Source organism: Anabas testudineus, chromosome 7 (genome assembly GCF_900324465.2).
Source record: "Anabas testudineus chromosome 7, fAnaTes1.2, whole genome shotgun sequence".
In the NCBI taxonomy this organism is placed as follows: domain Eukaryota; kingdom Metazoa; phylum Chordata; class Actinopteri; order Anabantiformes; family Anabantidae; genus Anabas; species Anabas testudineus.
The window spans coordinates 4,784,181-4,803,509 of NC_046616.1; the positions used below are offsets into that span (position 1 = coordinate 4,784,181).

The 19,329-nt window shown below is 38.6% G+C and overlaps 3 protein-coding genes across 4 annotated transcripts; all 3 read left to right on the forward strand.

The window, feature by feature from the left end:
• The first annotated feature begins 423 nt into the window (after window positions 1-423).
• zgc:158296 (uncharacterized protein LOC791212 homolog) lies at window positions 424-3,775 on the forward strand. The gene is made up of 4 exons (XM_026368632.1): window positions 424-828; window positions 1,433-1,668; window positions 2,124-2,311; window positions 3,495-3,775. The coding sequence occupies exons 2-4, from the start codon at window positions 1,438-1,440 to the stop codon at window positions 3,676-3,678; spliced, it is 603 nt and encodes a 200-aa protein (XP_026224417.1). The 5' UTR covers window positions 424-828; window positions 1,433-1,437; the 3' UTR covers window positions 3,679-3,775.
• A 1,207-nt stretch (window positions 3,776-4,982) lies between these two features.
• On the forward strand, window positions 4,983-11,202 carry fam50a (family with sequence similarity 50 member A). Its single transcript, XM_026366926.1, has 13 exons — window positions 4,983-5,241; window positions 6,261-6,345; window positions 6,470-6,569; window positions 7,300-7,448; window positions 7,713-7,789; window positions 7,939-8,005; window positions 8,126-8,187; window positions 8,307-8,383; window positions 8,823-8,877; window positions 9,147-9,195; window positions 9,315-9,385; window positions 9,581-9,691; window positions 10,948-11,202. The coding sequence occupies exons 1-13, from the start codon at window positions 5,131-5,133 to the stop codon at window positions 10,954-10,956; spliced, it is 1,023 nt and encodes a 340-aa protein (XP_026222711.1). The 5' UTR covers window positions 4,983-5,130; the 3' UTR covers window positions 10,957-11,202.
• Window positions 11,203-11,528: 326 nt separating this feature from the next.
• si:ch211-207e14.4 (interleukin-17 receptor D) lies at window positions 11,529-19,205 on the forward strand. 2 transcript variants are annotated; one of them, XM_026367099.1, is made up of 12 exons: window positions 11,529-11,766; window positions 14,530-14,614; window positions 15,339-15,497; window positions 15,859-15,977; window positions 16,106-16,229; window positions 16,472-16,510; window positions 16,618-16,763; window positions 16,907-16,981; window positions 17,254-17,320; window positions 17,571-17,717; window positions 17,809-17,981; window positions 18,144-19,205. In XM_026367099.1, exons 1-12 carry the CDS (start codon window positions 11,644-11,646, stop codon window positions 18,681-18,683), a joined length of 1,797 nt encoding a protein of 598 aa, XP_026222884.1. In that variant the 5' UTR covers window positions 11,529-11,643; the 3' UTR covers window positions 18,684-19,205. The 2 variants fall into 2 exon arrangements, with proteins under 2 accessions (XP_026222884.1, XP_026222885.1); XM_026367100.1 differs by having other exon boundaries at window positions 17,574-17,717.
• The last annotated feature ends 124 nt before the right edge of the window (window positions 19,206-19,329 follow it).

The window sequence follows — 19,329 nt, forward strand, 5'->3', positions numbered from 1 at the left end:
CAGTGTATTTCAAATGCATAATGCAAATGCATAATTTACTGTATTTCAGGGGTGGAGCTGCATGGGAGGAGAGCTGCACTCACTATGAGGCCAAAGGTACAGAGCACAGCCAGGAGACAACTACCTGTGTTTATTATGAGAATGAGTTGTCATATTTAGTTGGATTCATTTAGTTGGATTTACACACCGGCAGCCTGCCTCCATGAATACAGTATCACTTGTTTATTTATTGGTTTGATTGATTTGCTTTAATTTATCTGTTTGACAAGTTGTTCTGGTTCCAAAAGAGATCATATATGATTTTAAATGAATGATGAATGATGAAGGACACCTTTTCATAACATGTTGTCCATGTAAAAACATACACAGTATATTCAGAATCACGGTGTCAAATGCAACAATTTGACAGTCAGAGTTTTACATTTACACTTGTTTGCTGAGTTATTGATGTGTGTGTTTGTCATTGTTTCCGTTTCTGTGTTGAGACGGCACTCAAGTGCTGTAACGTGATATTTTAGACCCATCCACTCCTTCTCCTAAAATAACTCCTTCCAAAGCACTACACACACACACATAGAAGGATTAGAGTAGAGACACTTTACCACATTAGCACTTCTGCCTCTCTAATTCAGTGTCAAACCCTGTAGGTGTCTGTCTTTGTGACTGCCTCTGTATGAATCCACATAACCTCTGAGGGACATGTGATTAAGATTTTGAACTGATCTCATTGGCATTTTAAATTAACACTCTCTGCAGGGGTCCCCCGCCACGATTCTCTGCAAGGGGCTCTGTCACTGATACAGGATTAAGATAGAACTTTGAAGTAAGGTAAGTCAGATATGAATCATCATTGTTGCCGATCTGCTACACTGATATGATTACCACGATACTTATTGTCACTTTACAAAACCTGTTTCTTGTATATTGCATATCAGATATGTGCCAGTTGATCAAATTATCATTACCCAGAAAATGTTTGAGTTGAAGTCCTCAATTCAATTGAATAAAATAAAAAATCATGTTATCAATTGTTATTTACTTATATGTAAGAATATGTACTATGTAATATGTACGATGAGATACATGACTAAACTCTAGAGTGTGTGCTTCATTTTTGAAATGTAAATTTAAAACGACCGGCTGCTATTTACAGATTTTGGTATGACTTCTTTTTTGGGGGCTAAAGAACAGGTGGTAGAGCCAGTGCTCAGCTTGCTGTTACACTCTTCATGCATGCAATCTGCTGCAGGAGTGTGTATTAACTTTGTGTGTGTGTGTGTGTGTGTGTGTGTGTGTGTGTGTGTGTGACAGAGACAGAGAGAGAGAGAGAGCAGTGGTTTTATAATAGATAGATACTGAAGTAAACCGGTATTGAAGGCCTTCCTGTCAATTTGCATCTACATGTGAAAACAACATGTGCTTCCTCCTGCAGTGAAGATGACGATGGTGAGCGACGACTGCCTGGTGGAGTGTAAGATTGATGACGACACTGATGAAGAGGATCGAGGAGGGGAACAGATAAACACTCCACCTCCTCCTCCGGAGTTTGCATCCAAAACTCCGACTCCAGCGCCCAAACCTCGGACCCCTCCCACAGCCCCTGCTGCACCCACACCCACCTGTCACCCACCCACCAGGGACCCTTATGGCATCAACAAGCACCTAAAGGTCCTTTTGTTCTCATTATGAATTTACAGTAGCAAGGCAAAGTATTTGAACCCTTTGAAAGCCTCTGGTTTTCTCCATGAATTGATCATAAAACATGATTTTATCTAAGTATAGATGAACGCAGTGTGCTTAAGCTAAAAACACACAAACAGCAGTTTTTTGTCTTTTGAACGAACACAATAAAGTAAGTAAACCAGCGGGTCGACCTTTATAAGGATACCTTTATAAACTTGAGAATTCATTTTCCTCTGAATAAGAGGAAGTAACGCAGCCTCCTGCATGGTGTCCAGCCATGGACTCAATACATTCATGACCAATACCAACGATTTGTGTTATGAATTAAAACAGATTATGTCTGTGCATAATTCCAATGTAAATGGAGATCTGACCATAAATGCAGGCCATGTCAAACAGCTCATCTGCATTATTAGTTACGCCTTGTCTCCTGTCTGTAGGTGGAGGTCAGTGACGTGCTGGCAGAGCCTGCTGCACCTAGAACCATAGACCGAGTGTGGCTTCACAGTGTAGTTGGCTTTGAGAGGGCTCGTATCTGGACATACCGCTGCCTCACCTTACTGTTTGCTGTGCCCTTCGCTCTGTTTTGTGGCATTTTCCTGGCCATTCTTGCTTGTCTACATGTCTGGTATGATGATGCTACATAAACATTCTCTTAAAAAGGCATAAAAATGCAATATTTTTACAAATATGCACATTAGTTATATACAATATAATAGCACAGCTTGTATTTATTGGTTCCTTTTGTCCAGTGCAAATTAATGTCTACTTATCACCTATGTATAAATGTTATCAGAATCAGAATCAGAATCAGCTTTATTGGCCCAAGTTTGCACAGGACAAGCAAGGAATTGGATGTGGTCTGACTCCATCTTTTGTACCCTCTGGTTGCATGAAACATTAATTATTTACATATTTAGTTGCAATTATTTACATAATATACCGCACACTATATCACATGGGGTTATTGCACTGAGTCCTTGCTTTAGGGGATTCGAGAGTTCAGCTCAGCCACAGCCTGGGGGAAGAAGCTGACTCTGTGTCTGGTGGTTCTGGTGGCTATAGCTCTGTATATACTCTGTATATACTCCCTAGACTACTGTAGTACTTCATATTTTGCTACACCCTCTTTAGTCATTTTCACTATAAATTAATCTGCCTTACATAATGATTAATAATTCAGTAAATACTTGGTCATAACACAGGTTTAGTCAGAATCGAGGTTTTGTTTGAGCTACAGTTTATGCATTGGAAATTAATATATTTATTATAGGTATAATACATAAAAACTGGTCTTGTGTGTTATTTCATATACCTGTTTGCTGTACACCTTCACATTTTCAGAAACCTTTTGCTCCAACACATCACACATAAAATCAGATGAAATCTTTTCTACCATTTCTTAACATGTAAAATGCTACAGGACAAAAACTGTTAGATTAACTAATGGGATGGAATGTGGCAGCTCTGGATATGTTTATTTGACATTTACATCAATTTATCACCCCGCTCAGTAATTATAAAATTAATAGAATTACTATCACTACTCGCCACATTACCATTCAATAGAAAACACATCAGACATGTGAAAGAGCCCAAGGCTTCTTCCAGTCCAGTGATTAAACCTGGGAAACTGTCATTAGTTGCCATTTACCATGTTTATGCCTGAGGGATTTTTCATGTAAAAAATGGAATGTAGCTCCATTAATTATCATAAACACTCACTCAACGCAGATAATGAATTACTTTCTATCTCTCCTCCTCACAATGAGAGTTTGAATCAGTCATTTGAATCTCTTTTCTCTCTTTAGGATTCTGGTGCCTTGCGTACAGCTGAGCAACACTTTCCTTCCATGCCTGCGGTCCATGTGCATGTGTGCTGTGAACATTTTCCTGATTCCCTTTTGTACGTCTATCGCCCTCTGCTGCAGTCAAATTGCCATACATCTGTCTAACAAGGACTGGCATCAAATAAGAAGCAAAGAGGATGTCTGAGCATGAGATATAGTGATATGTAATGAGCGAGTGACTGAGTGAGCGACAGAAAGAGTGAGATAATTTTGTTTTGAATTATTTAGTTGGCACTGTCCCACTGTTTTCTACATGTATAGCTAATTCATAAAAAATTCTTAATATTACTACTACTTAATACTACTAATATGATTAATGCTTTTTATTTTTCACTGTCTTTAGATGTAATTCTGATAAAACTGTATTAAACAATCCAAAAATGTGTATTTCTATTTTATTTTACCACATGAGCTGAAAAAATTGAGTTATTGAATCAATAAATGCTTTGACTGAACACTTTGGTAATAATGACGGATGAGCAGATAATCATTAAAGTCGTGTAACAAGCAAAAACAAAAACAGCTTCCCAAATTGGAGGATTTTGCTACTCATCCTGCTTCTAAATTTATCAATACACGAATAGGAAAATCATTGTTGTAACTTTTTAAATGATTTTGTTGCACATAGCATTTTGGTGATTTTAGAAAAGAAAACATCCTAATGTGTTTCTTAATTTAAATCAATACACCTCATACTCTCTAGTTTAAGCTGATGGAGTCTAATACAAGATTATTGTCAAATATTCTCCCTTTGTGAGGAAAATAATGTTCTGTTGTGCTTGAAACTTTGACACATCAATTCAACTGCACAGTCATTATATAGGATACTGGAAATGAGAATGTACGGCAGGATTATTGTATTAGACGACATTAATGCACTAACTTAGGTGTAGGCTATGTCAAAATGATCATACAATTAAATTAGTAACCCCTCATCATTTTGGAAAATGTGTTTCAATCTTTATCAGTGAGACAAAATAATAAAAGCAGTGGCACACATTTATAAAGTAAGTGAATGTATTACAGTAGACAGTACATTATTTAAGTACTGTAAGTACAATTTTGGGGTATTTCGACTTTGTAGGCTGACATTTTTCACACATTTACTGCGCTACAAATCAGAGAGAAATGTTTGTTTTGTTTTTATTTGAAAGCTTTAGTTAGTCTAGTTACTTCATACTAAATTTTAATACTTACTTAATACTAAAATCTGTGAAAAATGATTAAAGCACATGTTACATCAGGCCTGTGTTGAACATTTTTAGAGTATGCACTCAGTTCTTCAACTCCAAAAATTGTAGTTCTTCCAGTAGAGTACTTTTTTTTAACCAAGTACCTGCTGTAGTACTTGAGTACTTACTTTGTGTACAGGCGACTCTCGTTTTTCCAAGGTTTGCTCTGGTGCGTGAAGGCACCGTGGAGTTAGTACCCATCATGCACTTGGTCGACGCCATTTTTCTTGTTGTGATGTGCTCGGAGCTGGTCTAACTCCACATTTCTGGAAGAATATCGGTGTTATTTTAGCATTTCACTTTTCTTTTTGGTGTTTGTGACTTAAAGTTTCCTCTTAGGGAGCGTTAGAAATAAGAAAAACAACATGGCTCAGTATAAAGGAGCGGCGAGTGAAGCTGGAAGAGCGATGCAGCTGATGAAAAAACGAGAGAAGGAGCGAGAACACCTGGAACAGCTGAAACAGAAGATAGCAGAGGTGTGTAACTTTACCATAAATGATAAAAAAACGATGAGCTAATTATTCTAATAATGTAATAATAAGAACTGGGTTAATATAGGAACTACAGAAGCTAATGCTAGCAAAGAAACAGCAGATAAAACGGAGCAACCTTCAGTTTAAGAAGTATAAGTTCATGAGGAAGAAGATTTCAAGTCACTTGTAAGTTTCTGCTAAATAACTACATTTAAATGTAAAGTCAGAATTTCAAGAAAGTTGAATGCATGCTGCGATTAAAGTCTAAAATTAGAGCACAAAGCCAAAATAGTTCTACTAAAACCCTGACAAACAGGTAGATATTAAATTTGAAAGTCTGAGAATAAATAAATTAACCTGTTGAGAATGAATGAAGTAGTGACAATATGCTGTTTTAGTATTATTGGTCTTTTAGCACATAAACACAGTTTGATAATTAGAATAAGGACTTAAGCACCTTTAATTGCATCTGTTCAGAAGAAGAAAACACAAATTTAGAAGAGGTTGCAGTTAAATACTGTAACTAGTGATGTGCAGATGCAAGGATGGCTGCACCTGTGTGTAATGCAGAGAGCGCACGGTAGGTTATATCACAGTATGGGTCACACAGTCAAACCTATCGGGAGTGACTGAAGAGGCTCTTTATCAGTTTCTTACATTTCTGCAGCATTTGAAGACAGAAGGACACATTTAGTGACTAATCTACAGCCAGATGTGCCGCGCCACAGTGCAGTGCCATTACCTGTAAACATATAAATATATTTCAACATTATTGTCAAAATTGACTTTTGCTGAAAATTACGTACATAATTCACCACAGAACATGAAAGAACGCAGCTAAAATGCAAGATTAAATTAAACTGTGAAGGACGTCTGTTAAAAGAAAGAAACTTTTCAAAAGACGAACCAGTTAGTTAGCCAGTTACTATGCAAAGGAGTCACCTTTACAGCTGTTGTTAGGATGTAAAGTGGTCAAAGTAATGTTAACTCACCATCTCTGCTGTGTCTCTGTTTTCTCTCAGGACAACATGGTCAAGGCCAACATTGATAAGAAATTCTCAGCTCACTATGACGCTGTAGAGGCAGAGCTGAAGTCCAGCACAGTTGGTAAGTGTTGGTCCTTTTGCACATGGATGCTCCTTTAAAAATGCACATAAACCTGTGTCACAGATTTTTATAACATTACCAACTCCACATAAATCTTGTTGTTTCATGTCTACAATATTTTCAGGTCTGGTGACACTGAATGATATGAAGGCAAAGCAGGAGGCATTGGTGAAGGAGAGAGAAAAACAGCTGGCTAAGAAGGAGCAGTCCAAGGAGCTCCAGCTGTAAGTTGCAGTATTACCACGAGTCTGGTTTCAGTCTTTCACGTTTTCTTTTTTTAAAGTTTCATGTCAAAAATCTGCTACTGCACAAGTGGCACAGTTCATTCCACATTTCTGCAAGAAAAAAATCATTCCCTGCTGCTTTAAGCATTGAAAAATGTATCTGACAAAAAAGTTCAACCAGAAATTTTGTAGATCATGTCATAAAGAGGGTTCCCAAGATATTTAATCCCAAGATCTGAGGGCTCATAAGATTAAATATAGAAATGCATTTTTTCATTCAAATGAGTCCATTGAGAGAAAATCACTTAGACAGAAATGCTATCAGCAACTATTTTGGTATTAACTATTATCAGTGTGACTCTTATGCATAGATTATTAATATATGTTTTGTTTTTTGAAGAATGAGACTGATTGCAAAATTTAATTTCTGGCACGATTAAATCTATAATCAAATAATCCGTTGATTTGTGTGTGCGCAAAAAAATATATGGAAGTAATGATAATGCTGGCCGACGTCCAGCCTGACGTCACAACATGCTTTCAAAGCCAGGACAGGGAGCTGCAGTAACTCCTTACCAGGTGCCAAACCAAACCATTATTGTACTGGGCTGTAGTTCAACACTAGCAACTGCCTGTAACTGTCTTCAACTGTCTGACTAATGACTGTACACAAAGAAAACATGCACTGTAAACCGTTTTGTTGGTTCATGGTTGGTTTTTGTCTTTGCAGCAAACTTGAGAAACAGAAAGAGAAAAAGCGGAAGGAGGAACAGAAAAGGAAAATCGCCAGTTTATCATTCAATCCAGAAGACGATGAAGAAGAAGAAGAGGAGGAGGAAGAGGAGGAGGAAAACGAAAACGAAGAAGAAGAGCAGGATTGTGAGACCTAGATCTGTTTTAGCTCTAGACTGCACCCCCTCTTTTGTTTTTCATTTGATTTTTGTTTAACATGGGGAACGACTAGTTGCTGAAAGCTTGTTGTCCCTGCGCTGCAACCAATGAGGACTCCTCATAGTTCCTGTGAATTAGTCCTTGACAAAACCCCTTGTTCAAACACAACTTAAAACTCATATACCTGGGTTGTTTTCACAGAATAAACATTTCAGTTAGTGTGTTTGCTCAGCAGTTATGTCTCTGTTTTAGATCTTCCTGCTAAGAAGAAGAAACTTGGGAAAAATCCAGACGTGGACACAAGTTTCCTTCCTGATCGGGACAGAGAGGTGAGGTCAATGTGAATGTTACTTGTTTTTTCCAGTTTTATCCAGTAGGATTTCTTTTTAAAAGTTCAGTTTCTGATGTCATGTAAGTGAAACATGGTCCTCTGATTTAAAGTTAAGCATTCTCACTGCATTGATTATGTCTGATTCAGGAGGAGGAGAATCGTCTCAGAGAGGAACTCAGGCAGGAATGGGAGCTCAAACAGGAGAAGATTAAGAGTGAGTGTCAAGTTTAAATCCATGCACAGTTGTCTTTTTTCTTTTCACTGGTAAAAGTACAGATGGAAACAAACTCACGCCCTATTTCAGCATAATAATGTTGCATATGTTTGTCTTCAGACGAGGAGATTGAGATTACGTTCAGCTACTGGGATGGCTCTGGACACCGAAAGACCATAAAGGTATGGATCGGCAGCACAGGGGGAGAGTATGGACTACATTAATTTCACATCTGAACCAAAATTCACAAGTTGATACTATCTTCATGTTTTCATTATCTATGTGTTTGTTACTCCTGCAGATGAAGAAGGGAAATACCATCCAGAACTTCCTGCAGAGAGCCTTGGAAGTCCTCAGGAAGGACTTCAGTGAGCTCAGGTGAGACGTTAACGTTCTACCAGCACCCCATCTGTGTTACCAGACCACTCTAAAAAGTCTTAAATATGATTTTGACAGGTTGGTCAAGTCAATTTATAAGTATCAAAGACTTTACATGTCCATGGGAAAAGTGGCCAAGTGTACCTTTCAAATTGTCAGCATGACTTTTGTTTAAACATTGAGATGTGATTTTCTGCGTTGTAAGTAAAACGCTAACACATGACCTATAGTCACTCGCAAAACATAAAGTCTACGCTTGATGATCACAGATGGTATAAATTATGCTGAATTTCTGAAGGTTGCTGTCGGCCAATAGGTACATGTTTTTAAATCAATTTCAATCCTGCAAACAGGAACTTTTAACTGAAAAATAATTTTTCCATTTGCAAGTCATTGCAACATGACATGTTTGATTTGACTTAATTTCCTGTGTACGCAGGTCTGCTGGAGTAGAGCAGTTGATGTACATCAAAGAGGATCTGATAATCCCACATGTAAGTACAGTGTGTGTGTTACTGACACGTCCATGGAAACCACAGCTGTTCACAATCCACAACATACATTTTTATATAATGGTAGATTTTACAGTCAATTCGATTAATTTGGAATATAATTAATAGCTCAAATTAATATGACACAGTAAATAAAATGTTTAAAATCTATGTTTCAGTCTTTATATATTTATTATCTCCTTGACTTTGTCTGTGACACATTTTCACTTATTCAGTATCTTCATGCTTTTTTATGTGTTTATCTCATTCAGCACCACAGCTTTTACGACTTTATTGTGACCAAAGCAAGAGGGAAATCTGGTAAGTGACTCCTACAGCCTTCAAGACCGTTCAAATACACAATCCTAGTTTCTTCACAACATATTTAACAATGTGTAGTTTAGTTTTTTGCTTTTTTTACACTTGTCTTTCTCCCACAGGTCCTCTGTTTAGCTTTGATGTTCACGATGATATTCGACTCGTGAATGACGCCACTGTAGAAAAAGATGAGGTGAGGATGTTTGTTTTAAAAATATTAAAAATAAACCTAATAAATTCAGTAAATTTATTCACAAAACTGAATTGAAGTAAAATTTGTGCCCCATCTAACTAACTGTGCTGCAGTTTATATATATAAGACTCAAAATTCAGATTTGAACATGCAGCATGCCAGTAAAGGTCCTGACTTGTGCTCTTTTGCCTGAAGTCTCATGCGGGTAAGGTAGTGCTGAGGAGCTGGTACGAGAAGAACAAGCACATCTTCCCTGCGAGTCGCTGGGAACCGTATGATCCTGAGAAGAAATGGGACAAATATACGGTGAGAGTGTTTTTTCTGTTTTTGTCAAATAAACACACCAGGAGTTGCTGTGTAGTGTGTTTAGCCTCTCATCCAACAGGGTTCATCGGTTGTTCAGAATTTATTGGTACTAAACTTACAGCACCACCTTATTCATCCCTGTGCAGTAAAAGCTTTGAAAGCTTGAGGCCAGATATTCAGTTATGTCCTAGTGGAGCACCAGACTGAGAGCCAGAGAGGCAAAACAACAATCACATTGTCTTCTAGCAATAATTAATGAATGGGGAGTAATTCATTACTGTAGTCTGTTTAACTAATCATATTATGATACTCTCCTGTCAGGTCATGTCAGTAAAACATTTTTGGGCAAATTAAAACACTGTTGGTGAAGTCTCGTTTTGTAAAGACAAGGTGGTTTAAAACTAAAATCAGGGCAGCCATCTTTGTCAAGCTGAAATCTACACATGTACAGTGTACATATGCTGTTTTTGATTATCTTAATGTGGCGAGCACAATATAAATAACAATATTTGTTTTATCACGTTTTCTAGCTGCTTCATGTGTAATATTGAAACTCGGTCAGATGAGGGTTGAGATTATTTCAGCTCAAATTAGCATTAGCCCTGCAGAGAGAGACAGACTATCTGTACATAACTCTCAGAGAATAACAAGTTTAGACTGGCCATAAGTTTTTTACATGCTTAGAAAAGTTGGAGGAAATTTATAAATTCCGCACATTCTCCTAAAACCGCACATCCCATTTAAGAACACATGGTTGTGCGAGTGGTTCTCGAATGAGGCCCACATCCTGTTCCACCACACAGAACTCTTAATTGGACATGTAGGATTTTAAAATCAACCTTAGAATTTTTATTGGCTGATACTGGAAAGAATTCAAAGGGAGCAGCTTCGCTCCTTTTTCTTTAAACTGCACTCAACCTGTATTTGCGTTCCAAACTAGTGTATGACTTAAGTTTTAAAGTATGAACTTTAATTACTCCCTTGGGGAAACTGGATATGCAGCTCTGTGTGGAGCACGTTAGCAGTTTAAATTCAGTTGTTTTGAAGAGAGAGTCCTCCCGACTGTTACAACTTCAACTAAACACAATACCCGCGGCTCTCTAAGAGCTTCAGTCATTTAACAACAGGCTGCATTGAATCATATTCAAAAGAGAAAAGGGTGAAAATGGAACGTTGTAGCATAGAAGTCGTTTCAAGCTAATTGAAACATGATGTGTTTCATCTTCAGTAACTTTGTATTTTGTTTGTTTTTTTAGATCCGGTGAAACAGACGGTTTCTTTGGTCTCTTCGATCCTTGGTGCGCAAGGATTTTGTTAATTTCCATTTTATTTGTTTTGTCAATACATCAAGATTTGATCAAATATTGATTCATGATTTTACTTTGTATTTGAAGTACTAGTTTCTCCAAATGTATTAGAGCTGTCAATATAATGTTTCACATTCATATGTATATAGCTCATAAACATGCTGAACTGTCTGTGCGTAATAAAATGAGCCTGGCTATCCTTTACCACCAAGCTGTGTTCACTTGATTTATTTAGAACTAGAACTTGGATGTTTTTGGCTCTTGTTTAAAAAGATTTTCATCCTTCATGTGTGTTTATTTTAAATATGAACTTGGTTGTTTCTCGCCTTTAGCTATTAAATGTAAATTGCATTTGAAACCTGACATGCGCCTCCCATTCCTAAAGAATTCTGGCATCATAACTGTTAAAACATGCACAGCGAGATCGCTGGCTGCACCTCCACCCGTACCCTGAGGGTGCCACTCCCCTCATCGACTTTCTCTCCTCCTCTCAGGTTCCTGTCACTTGTGCACATCATCACATTTCACAGTGAGTGGTGGCTTCTGACAGCTGTTTAGTCCGGAGAGTGCGTGAGAGAGTGTTTTTTTTTGTGACTCCGAGGTTTGGTGCTCGCTGTGGAACAATGTCCTGTTGGCTGTAGCAGCATGTGGAGAGCACTTGTTGTTTTGTACCAGCTCTTGTCGCTTGGTCAGCCACTCTGGGCTCAGGATGATGTCTCAGCAGCTGCCATCACACCTCAGCACTGCAGTCTGGACTGTATCAGACAGGTAGGCCAGATTTCCAACCTACAGGACTACTGCTACAGATGTGTTAAGTAAACAAACACATTTGCTGCAGGTGCTCCAGTGTATTTAAAACACTTCGCTCATCTTGATGTGAGTGGTAACTAACTATTAAAACCACAGCTGACCTGAACTACTGCTGCTGGTGAGGTTCTCGTTGCATTAAGCCCCGCCAGGTGCATCTGTTTACTTGTGCAGTCGAGGAGCTGCTCAGACCTGAACTTTATGTTTGTGGTTTTATGTCTGATAGAGCTGGAACCTTGACAGGATAAAACTGGTTCTAACATTAAATCATTCTGTTACGGCTGTTTTTATTTTCTTAATTCAGTAAGCTGATAGATAGGTTTATATGGGTTTATTTGTTTTCTGGTATTTTGTGGTTTCAAAGCTCATCAAATCCTGTCCTGTCTACCAAGTTAAAGAAACTTGCTACAGGCTGCCCTATTAACCTTACAGTTGCTAAGCAGACTTACCTGATGTCTTCAAATAAGGCAAGAAAAGTCAGTTTTCAGAAGCTGTCGTTCAGTTTAGTTTGTGTCTGTCTAGATGTTATAATTAGTCTGTTTCTGTTAAGTAGATTTTACAATAGGCAATAGTTTCTCATTTCTCTAGATGACCATGTTAAGTTACCAGCCAATTATCAAAAGCTTTCTACACTTTCTTAAGGCTCTGGATGTGGTGCTCCTTTAAAGTTAGAGCAGAATGGCGAACCGTTTTTTTGCAGCACTGAAGAGTCCACTCAGGGGGTCGTACAAGTTAGAATCGCCTCTGACAGGATAATTGTGACTCTGAGATTTTAGGGACATTAAGTTCCAAATGTTCTGTTACACAGTGTCTTGTGCAACACATGATTATAAATACAGTAGGGTTATTTTTAACATGCATGCTTTGGAGTTCCATTATGTATTCTAAGAAGAGCAATTTCCACGTTATACTGTATAATACGCAGCTGTCTTGTCATAAATCAGATGACTAACAGATGAATGCTTTAGATGTTATCTTGGTTATGATGGGTAACATTCATGTACAGAAAATGTGGGTCACTAAAACAAATCTTTACCGTAATATTTTGTTGCACAACCTTTAGAAGGAATCACTGCAAACAAGTGCAAACGGATAGTTTGGATCCCTTCTGTTCTGCTTCTCCAGGCGCCATACTTAATTTCTTTCCACAGATAGTGTCTTTTTTAAAATAGGATTCAGATCTGGGCCCATAGAAAGCCACATCCGAAAAGTCCATCGTTAGTTAGTTTTTATTCATTCATGGTGCTTTCAGCTGTGTTTTTTCTTACAGCACAGTACATTTTGCTTCAGAATTCCTTGATAGTCTTGAGACTTCATTGTGGCGTGCACAGATTCAAAGCACCAAACACAGCCAAGCCACTTCCATGTCCCCTACCGTAGGTACCCGTATCTTCTTTTTCTTTTTTTAAGTTTGACTGACTTGTGTCTGTTTTATTTTTCACTCAGAAAGCGACCAGTCGTGCAATCAGACACTCGTGAAGCTGAAACTTATATCTCTTTGGAAGCTGTCCCTGTCTTTGTTTACCTTTTGCATTAATTATCTTTTTTGATCTATAACTTTTCATCTGATCTCCTCAGACAACTCTCTTTCTTGCATTCTGTGGTCCATGTGCAGTGAGATGTCTGAATAACATGTTTGCAAGATTTAAGACAAGTGGTGCTAATTTCAGGGCACAGCTGGTTTGAAAGTTATAATTTCTATTAATACATTATCTTTTATAGGATTCTAAATTTGTCATATAATTATTTATTATTCTTCTGTTTTTGTGGACGCATACCAACACGTTTTGTCCACATCTGTGTGTCTAGTGGCAGTTTGATGGAGCATATCCTTTGACTGATGCATAAAGTCATTAGACAGACATGCATGCATGTAAAGTGCAAGGTGATTGTTTGACGGAGGCATTCAACCACAATGTGGTAATTCAAGTACAAATCTTTTTTTTTTTTCTCAGGGTATTGGCATTTTTTGTTGTTTTCAGTATTTGAGTGTGTGAGTAAATTCCCTTAAACAAAGTGACTCTCTGGACTGTGGTCATCTATGTGTTCTGTATATGTCACCCACATTGTGACCGTGTCAGTGGAGACTTCTTTGTGTAATGCATTGTTTGTTATGATTGCTCATACGCCTGCGTGCAGGAATGTATTTCGGTTATTAAAACCTGATTGCTGTTACTTATCTTGTGAGTTTAATTAGTATTGTATGAATGGCAACACTCTCTCACCGTCTCTCCAGTACCAGAGGCGACTGCAGAATTTCTCCTTCGCTCAGTTTTTTCACCTGTTAGTCTTCTGTAGTTATTGTCTCTAAATCTGCAAGTCATGTTTGGGAATTCTATAAATACCTATTCACTAGTACAGTGTATTAGAAGTAACAGGCTTGTTGTTATTTATTTTTTACTGTCCAGCAGCAGCTGATCCTGTTAACTGGAACCACATTTTACAAAGACACAGTTCAGAAACAGACCTGTGCTTTCTAACATTTAGGATTCCCCCTGTATGGGATATCAGTGTAGATGAAGCATGGAGTAATATATCCATGTAAATATTATGTACAATGTCTAGTTGTAGCATACGGGGGTGAAGATGTAAAGGAACTCTTTTTTTTAATGCAGCATTGAAAGCCAAAACAGAATAAAAGATGAAAGTAATTAAAAACAAAAATAGTGTTGCTGCATATTGCTGCTTATTATATATAAGTCATTGTTACTTTTTCCTCTGCAGGGACGACCTGGGTGTGAATACTGCAGGATAACCAGAGATGATGTCAAAGAGGTTTTAGGTTTTAACGCCTTCAAAGCATTTGGAAGTAAGTATGATTACCTGCAAATCTTGGCATTATAAATGACTCCGTTTACTAATTACACAGATAATCTGTTTGAAGCTTAGAGCATGCATTTGTCAGAAACGAGCTGCTGTTTCATTTGCACCCTCGGGGTATCTAGCTTGCCTGTCCATAACATGAATGACATTGTTTGCATTTCCTATTAGAATTTGAAGACAAACCAGCCCTAAAAGCAAATATGAATATGAGCAAGGCCAGCTGTCATTGTTGAGAATGCTTGTGCACAGAACAAATGTCAAATCTCAAAAAAAATGAAATGTAAAACCTTGTAATTGCATTTCAAATATTTAGCTGACTCTGCCTTTAGTGTACAGATCACAGATATGCAGGGTTCAACATTTAGCCCAACAGGATCAGCTCTAATTAGCTTTACCTGAGTCTGTCACATAGACTCTAGGGACAGCACAGGATGAATGGATGGTGGTGATTCCCTGAACTCCCCTGACATCTGAGTGGAATTTCTAGATGTTAATGTTGCCCCAAGAATTAGCTGTAATACTCATTGTAGGTAATCTTACTAAACCATTATGTTTTATCTAGTGCCACCTAGGGGTCAGAATTTTAGCAGTGCCATGATTGACATGCTGACTCACTAGCATTACTAAGTATAGGCTCACAGAGCTCATGATAATATACAGAAAATGCCTCCACAGAAACACTTCAAACTTTTTTTGCTACTTTTGTTCAGGTTGTATTCCATGGCCATGTTTTGAGCTGCTGGGAAAAGAAGACCCCAGAATCTGTCAGCACTATGTCCAAGCACCAAATGATGTGAAAGTTGAGTTTGTGCATGAGCCAAACCCCGAATCTGACACCATTGTTGTTTCCTGGAAGCCCAGTTACTTTGGTATGTTGACATGGTTTGAGATAATTACATGCTCTTCTTTTCTGTGTACAGTTGCATGAAGCTGTTGGGGACAGGAGGAACCGCCTCCATAGTAAATAGGATTTTACATACAATTATGGATTATTTATTGGATGGTATAGATATGCCTTGTCACTGGAGAATGCTTAGTATGAGAACCTGCTCTGTTGATATAACATGTCTGACAAGTGACAGTGTAACAAGCTTTCATGTTTAAAGCTTATGAGACAGTGCACTGAACTGTATTTGACACTGGACACTACTGGACATACAGCAGGGATGATAGATTGACACTGAGTCCATGACACTGATTTCACTGATATCCCTTTTTTGTTTACTGCAGGAATTTCCTTCTTGCGAGGCTTTCAGGTGTCCCTCCAGGCTTTGGGAGGCTATAGTGTTGCTTGTCAACTCTTTCTCTTTCACCGTAATGTCTCCCTCTCAGCCTCACATGCTCAAAGGGTAGGACGTGTTCTTCCTAGATATTATGTTTAATGGTAATAAACAAGCAGAAACTATATCTTACCCTGTAGGTGAAGTGTGCAGTGTGTTTAAAGAAAACCAAGGTCACAACTTGCTGTATTCTGCAGGTCTACACGTCAGACCCTTTCCCTGGCCTCTCCCTTGGGTCCCAGTATGCTGTCACTGTCATGGCTCTACCAGTCCCCGAGGAGTGGGAGAGGTTCTACCACAGCAAGATTTTCTCCACACGCTGTAATGGAGCTTTAAGTTATGACTAGATGTTGTCTCATAAGAAACACACACACATAAATTTGTGTTTGAACTTTTCTGACACCTTCAGTGCATACATAGTGTGATAGCTGCATGAATATGATGCTCATCCGGAAGCATGTGCTCCTAGTCCATTGCACCTTTCTACATGTATCGTTCAGTAAAAACAGAAGTGAATTTATGGAAATATAAACTTATAATGTGGTGATAATATGTTTCTGCAGCATGTGCAGAGAAGAATGGTCTTGAGCAGTGCAAAAAAGGTGAGAGAAACTGTTTTCTCGCTTTTAAACAACAATGCATGTTGTGATCAAATGCTTCTTCTTATAAGCAGCTTTACAAATTTTTGTATTGTATGGTGTGTTTGCAGATTGGTACCCTAAACATGTTGCGGTCGAGCAGGAAGGGACCACCATCACTGTGACCTTTAACTTGGCTCCTCCAAACCTGGGCATCAGGAGCTACTTCTCCATGTGTTATGCAAAAGGCACGAAACAATACACAGACATAACACCTGTGAGTGGTTTCGGCTTCTGCAGCTTTATGTTTAGTTAGCTGTTCTTTATTTTCATTTGAGTAAATGCCTTACTTACATTCACAGAGGTATCAGATAATTTATATTAACAACTGTATTAACCCTAGTAATTATATTTCCTTAGACTTTCACCGAAAACAAAACTCACCACAGCTACCAGCTGTATGAGCTCAAAGAAGGAATCAATTACACTTGTGAGGTAAAAAAAAAACAAAAAATTATAACACTTATGTACTTAAGTTTAGTTCCCACTAATGCAAATGTTGATTAATGTCTGCTAAATAAATGGGCAAACGATTACCCTTTGCTCACATGTTCATTATGTATAGCAATTGTTTAACAAGTCAATGTTGTGTTAAATCTGTAGGTTCTGCACTCAAGTGGCTAAAAACTCCATTAACACAGGTTCATTAAGCCAAGTACAGTTTTAATGGTCAAGAAGTTTCACTCTCAGCATTTCTCGTGTCACAGATTGCAGCTAATGAGGTGGATGCAGTGAGGAAAATATTCAATGTTTCTGTCCTGCACACTCAGGAAGGTAGGGGGAACGCAATCACAAAGTATTATATTAGCTGTTACTCAAACCTGTCCTTAGTTTTTCTTGTAGACATGTGGAGATATATCTACTCCCAATTCTGTCTTCATAATTAAAACATAAATGTGATGTTATTATTCCTCTTATTTATTTCTCAGTAGCACAAATGCTGACACATGCCTTTCCTGAATGTCCAGTTGTTCCATTAAGATTTGTCACTGATGTATCATGTAATCACATGCAACCTCCTCAGCAGGTGCCCTGCAGTTCTCTGTCACTCCCTCCTTGGCTCTGATTCTTCCTCTGTGCCTGGCTGTGGTAATCCTACTTGTAGTCCCCCTGGCTGTTCTCACCAGGAGGAGGCCCTCACTGCAGATGAGGAAACTTGACATAAAACCAGGTGCAAAGGCAAACTAAATGTGTACCTGCAGTCTGTCTTTCTAGTTTAATGTGAAAAACAACCAAATTCTTTTCTCCTATCATACCTTCAGATATTATCGGGCAGCATCAAGACAGCGAGACTCAAGAGGAAGTGGTGTCATTGCCCAGAAGCAGTTCGAGCCCTCCTCGTCTTCTGATTTGCTACAGCAGCAATGATGGCCCTGCACATGTCAAAGCCGTCATGCAGTTAGGAGCCTTCATACAGCAGTACATGGCTACTCAGGTAGGGTCATACTTAATGGCTAAAAATGTAAAACTTCAAATTTGGCAACAAGTTTTCTATTTATAGTAAATGGTTTATGTCTTAGAAGATAAATCAGATATTTGTCAAGGTGCTAATTTACTTGTTCTATTCATAAAAAACGGTTCTCTTGTTGTTTCCCAGGTTTGCCTGGACCTGTGGGACTCTTTGAGCGTGGCTGAGGAGGGCAGTATGGCCTGGAACTGCCGACAGATCAGAGAAAGTGATTTTGTTTTAGTGATCTGTTCTTGGGGACTCAACCACAGACCTGAGCCTCCAGAGCCTGAGGGTGACGACGAAGATGAGCAAGCGAACTTTGGGACCGACTCTTTTAGCTCAGATGCAGTCATCCAAATTATTGGGGCGGAGGTGTGCCGAGCCAAAGCTAGAGGCCAGGACCTGTCCAAATACATGGCAGCCATTTTTGAGTACTCTGAGGAAACAGACATCCCCACTGAGCTGAGGCTGATACCTCACTATGTGCTGACAAGTGACTTACCACTGCTCTTCTCCCACCTCCATGGAGTGGCTCTGCACAGGCCGGGGGGTTATCTGAAGATAAATCACATCTCAGAGGAAGGTTTTAAAACTTTACCAGCTGGAGCAGCTCTGCAGTGTGCCATCTATGAGGCTGGGATGGCAATGAGGGTAAAAAGGGATCACTCTGTGGAGGACGGGGACTAAACCCAAAGAAAAGAAATCCATATACTTCTACTTAATGGCGATCCTCAGGATGATAGCAGCAAACTTGCTGGTTCCATACTTGACCAGATAGCATGCGGTTTGGCAGCTGTGAGCTAACAGCTGGAGGGTGACTGGTACATTTACACTCTATGCTGATATGCTCTTGAGCATCAACTAACCACTAATCTGCCTCAGCTGGGCTGCATTGACAGCAATTGTGCACTTTGACCTTGTGTTAACATGCTTCATCCAATATATGTGTCTACAGGAAGGATTTGTTAAAAGCAATGGGCCCAGTAATGTGTGAAATGGTCGATACATGTACAAATGCATTTGTCAGAAATATTCTGCTTATTTTCTTGTCATTATAGAGTTAATATCAAATGAATAATGAATAATGTACATAAATGAACTGTTACACTACTAGGCATACTATCACACAAGTTACTGATGTTCTTCTGTGAGATTGTTTACCTTAACAAACAGTGTATACATGCATGTTTTCAGTTTATTTATACATGTGCCAATCTGTTGTACTTTTGTAAAAAAAAATCTACTCAAATAAAGTAAAATGAAAATAAGTTTTGTGACTGCTTGAACACAGCAATACAAAAGGCTACTTCAGCTGTAGGTTGCCAGACTAGAA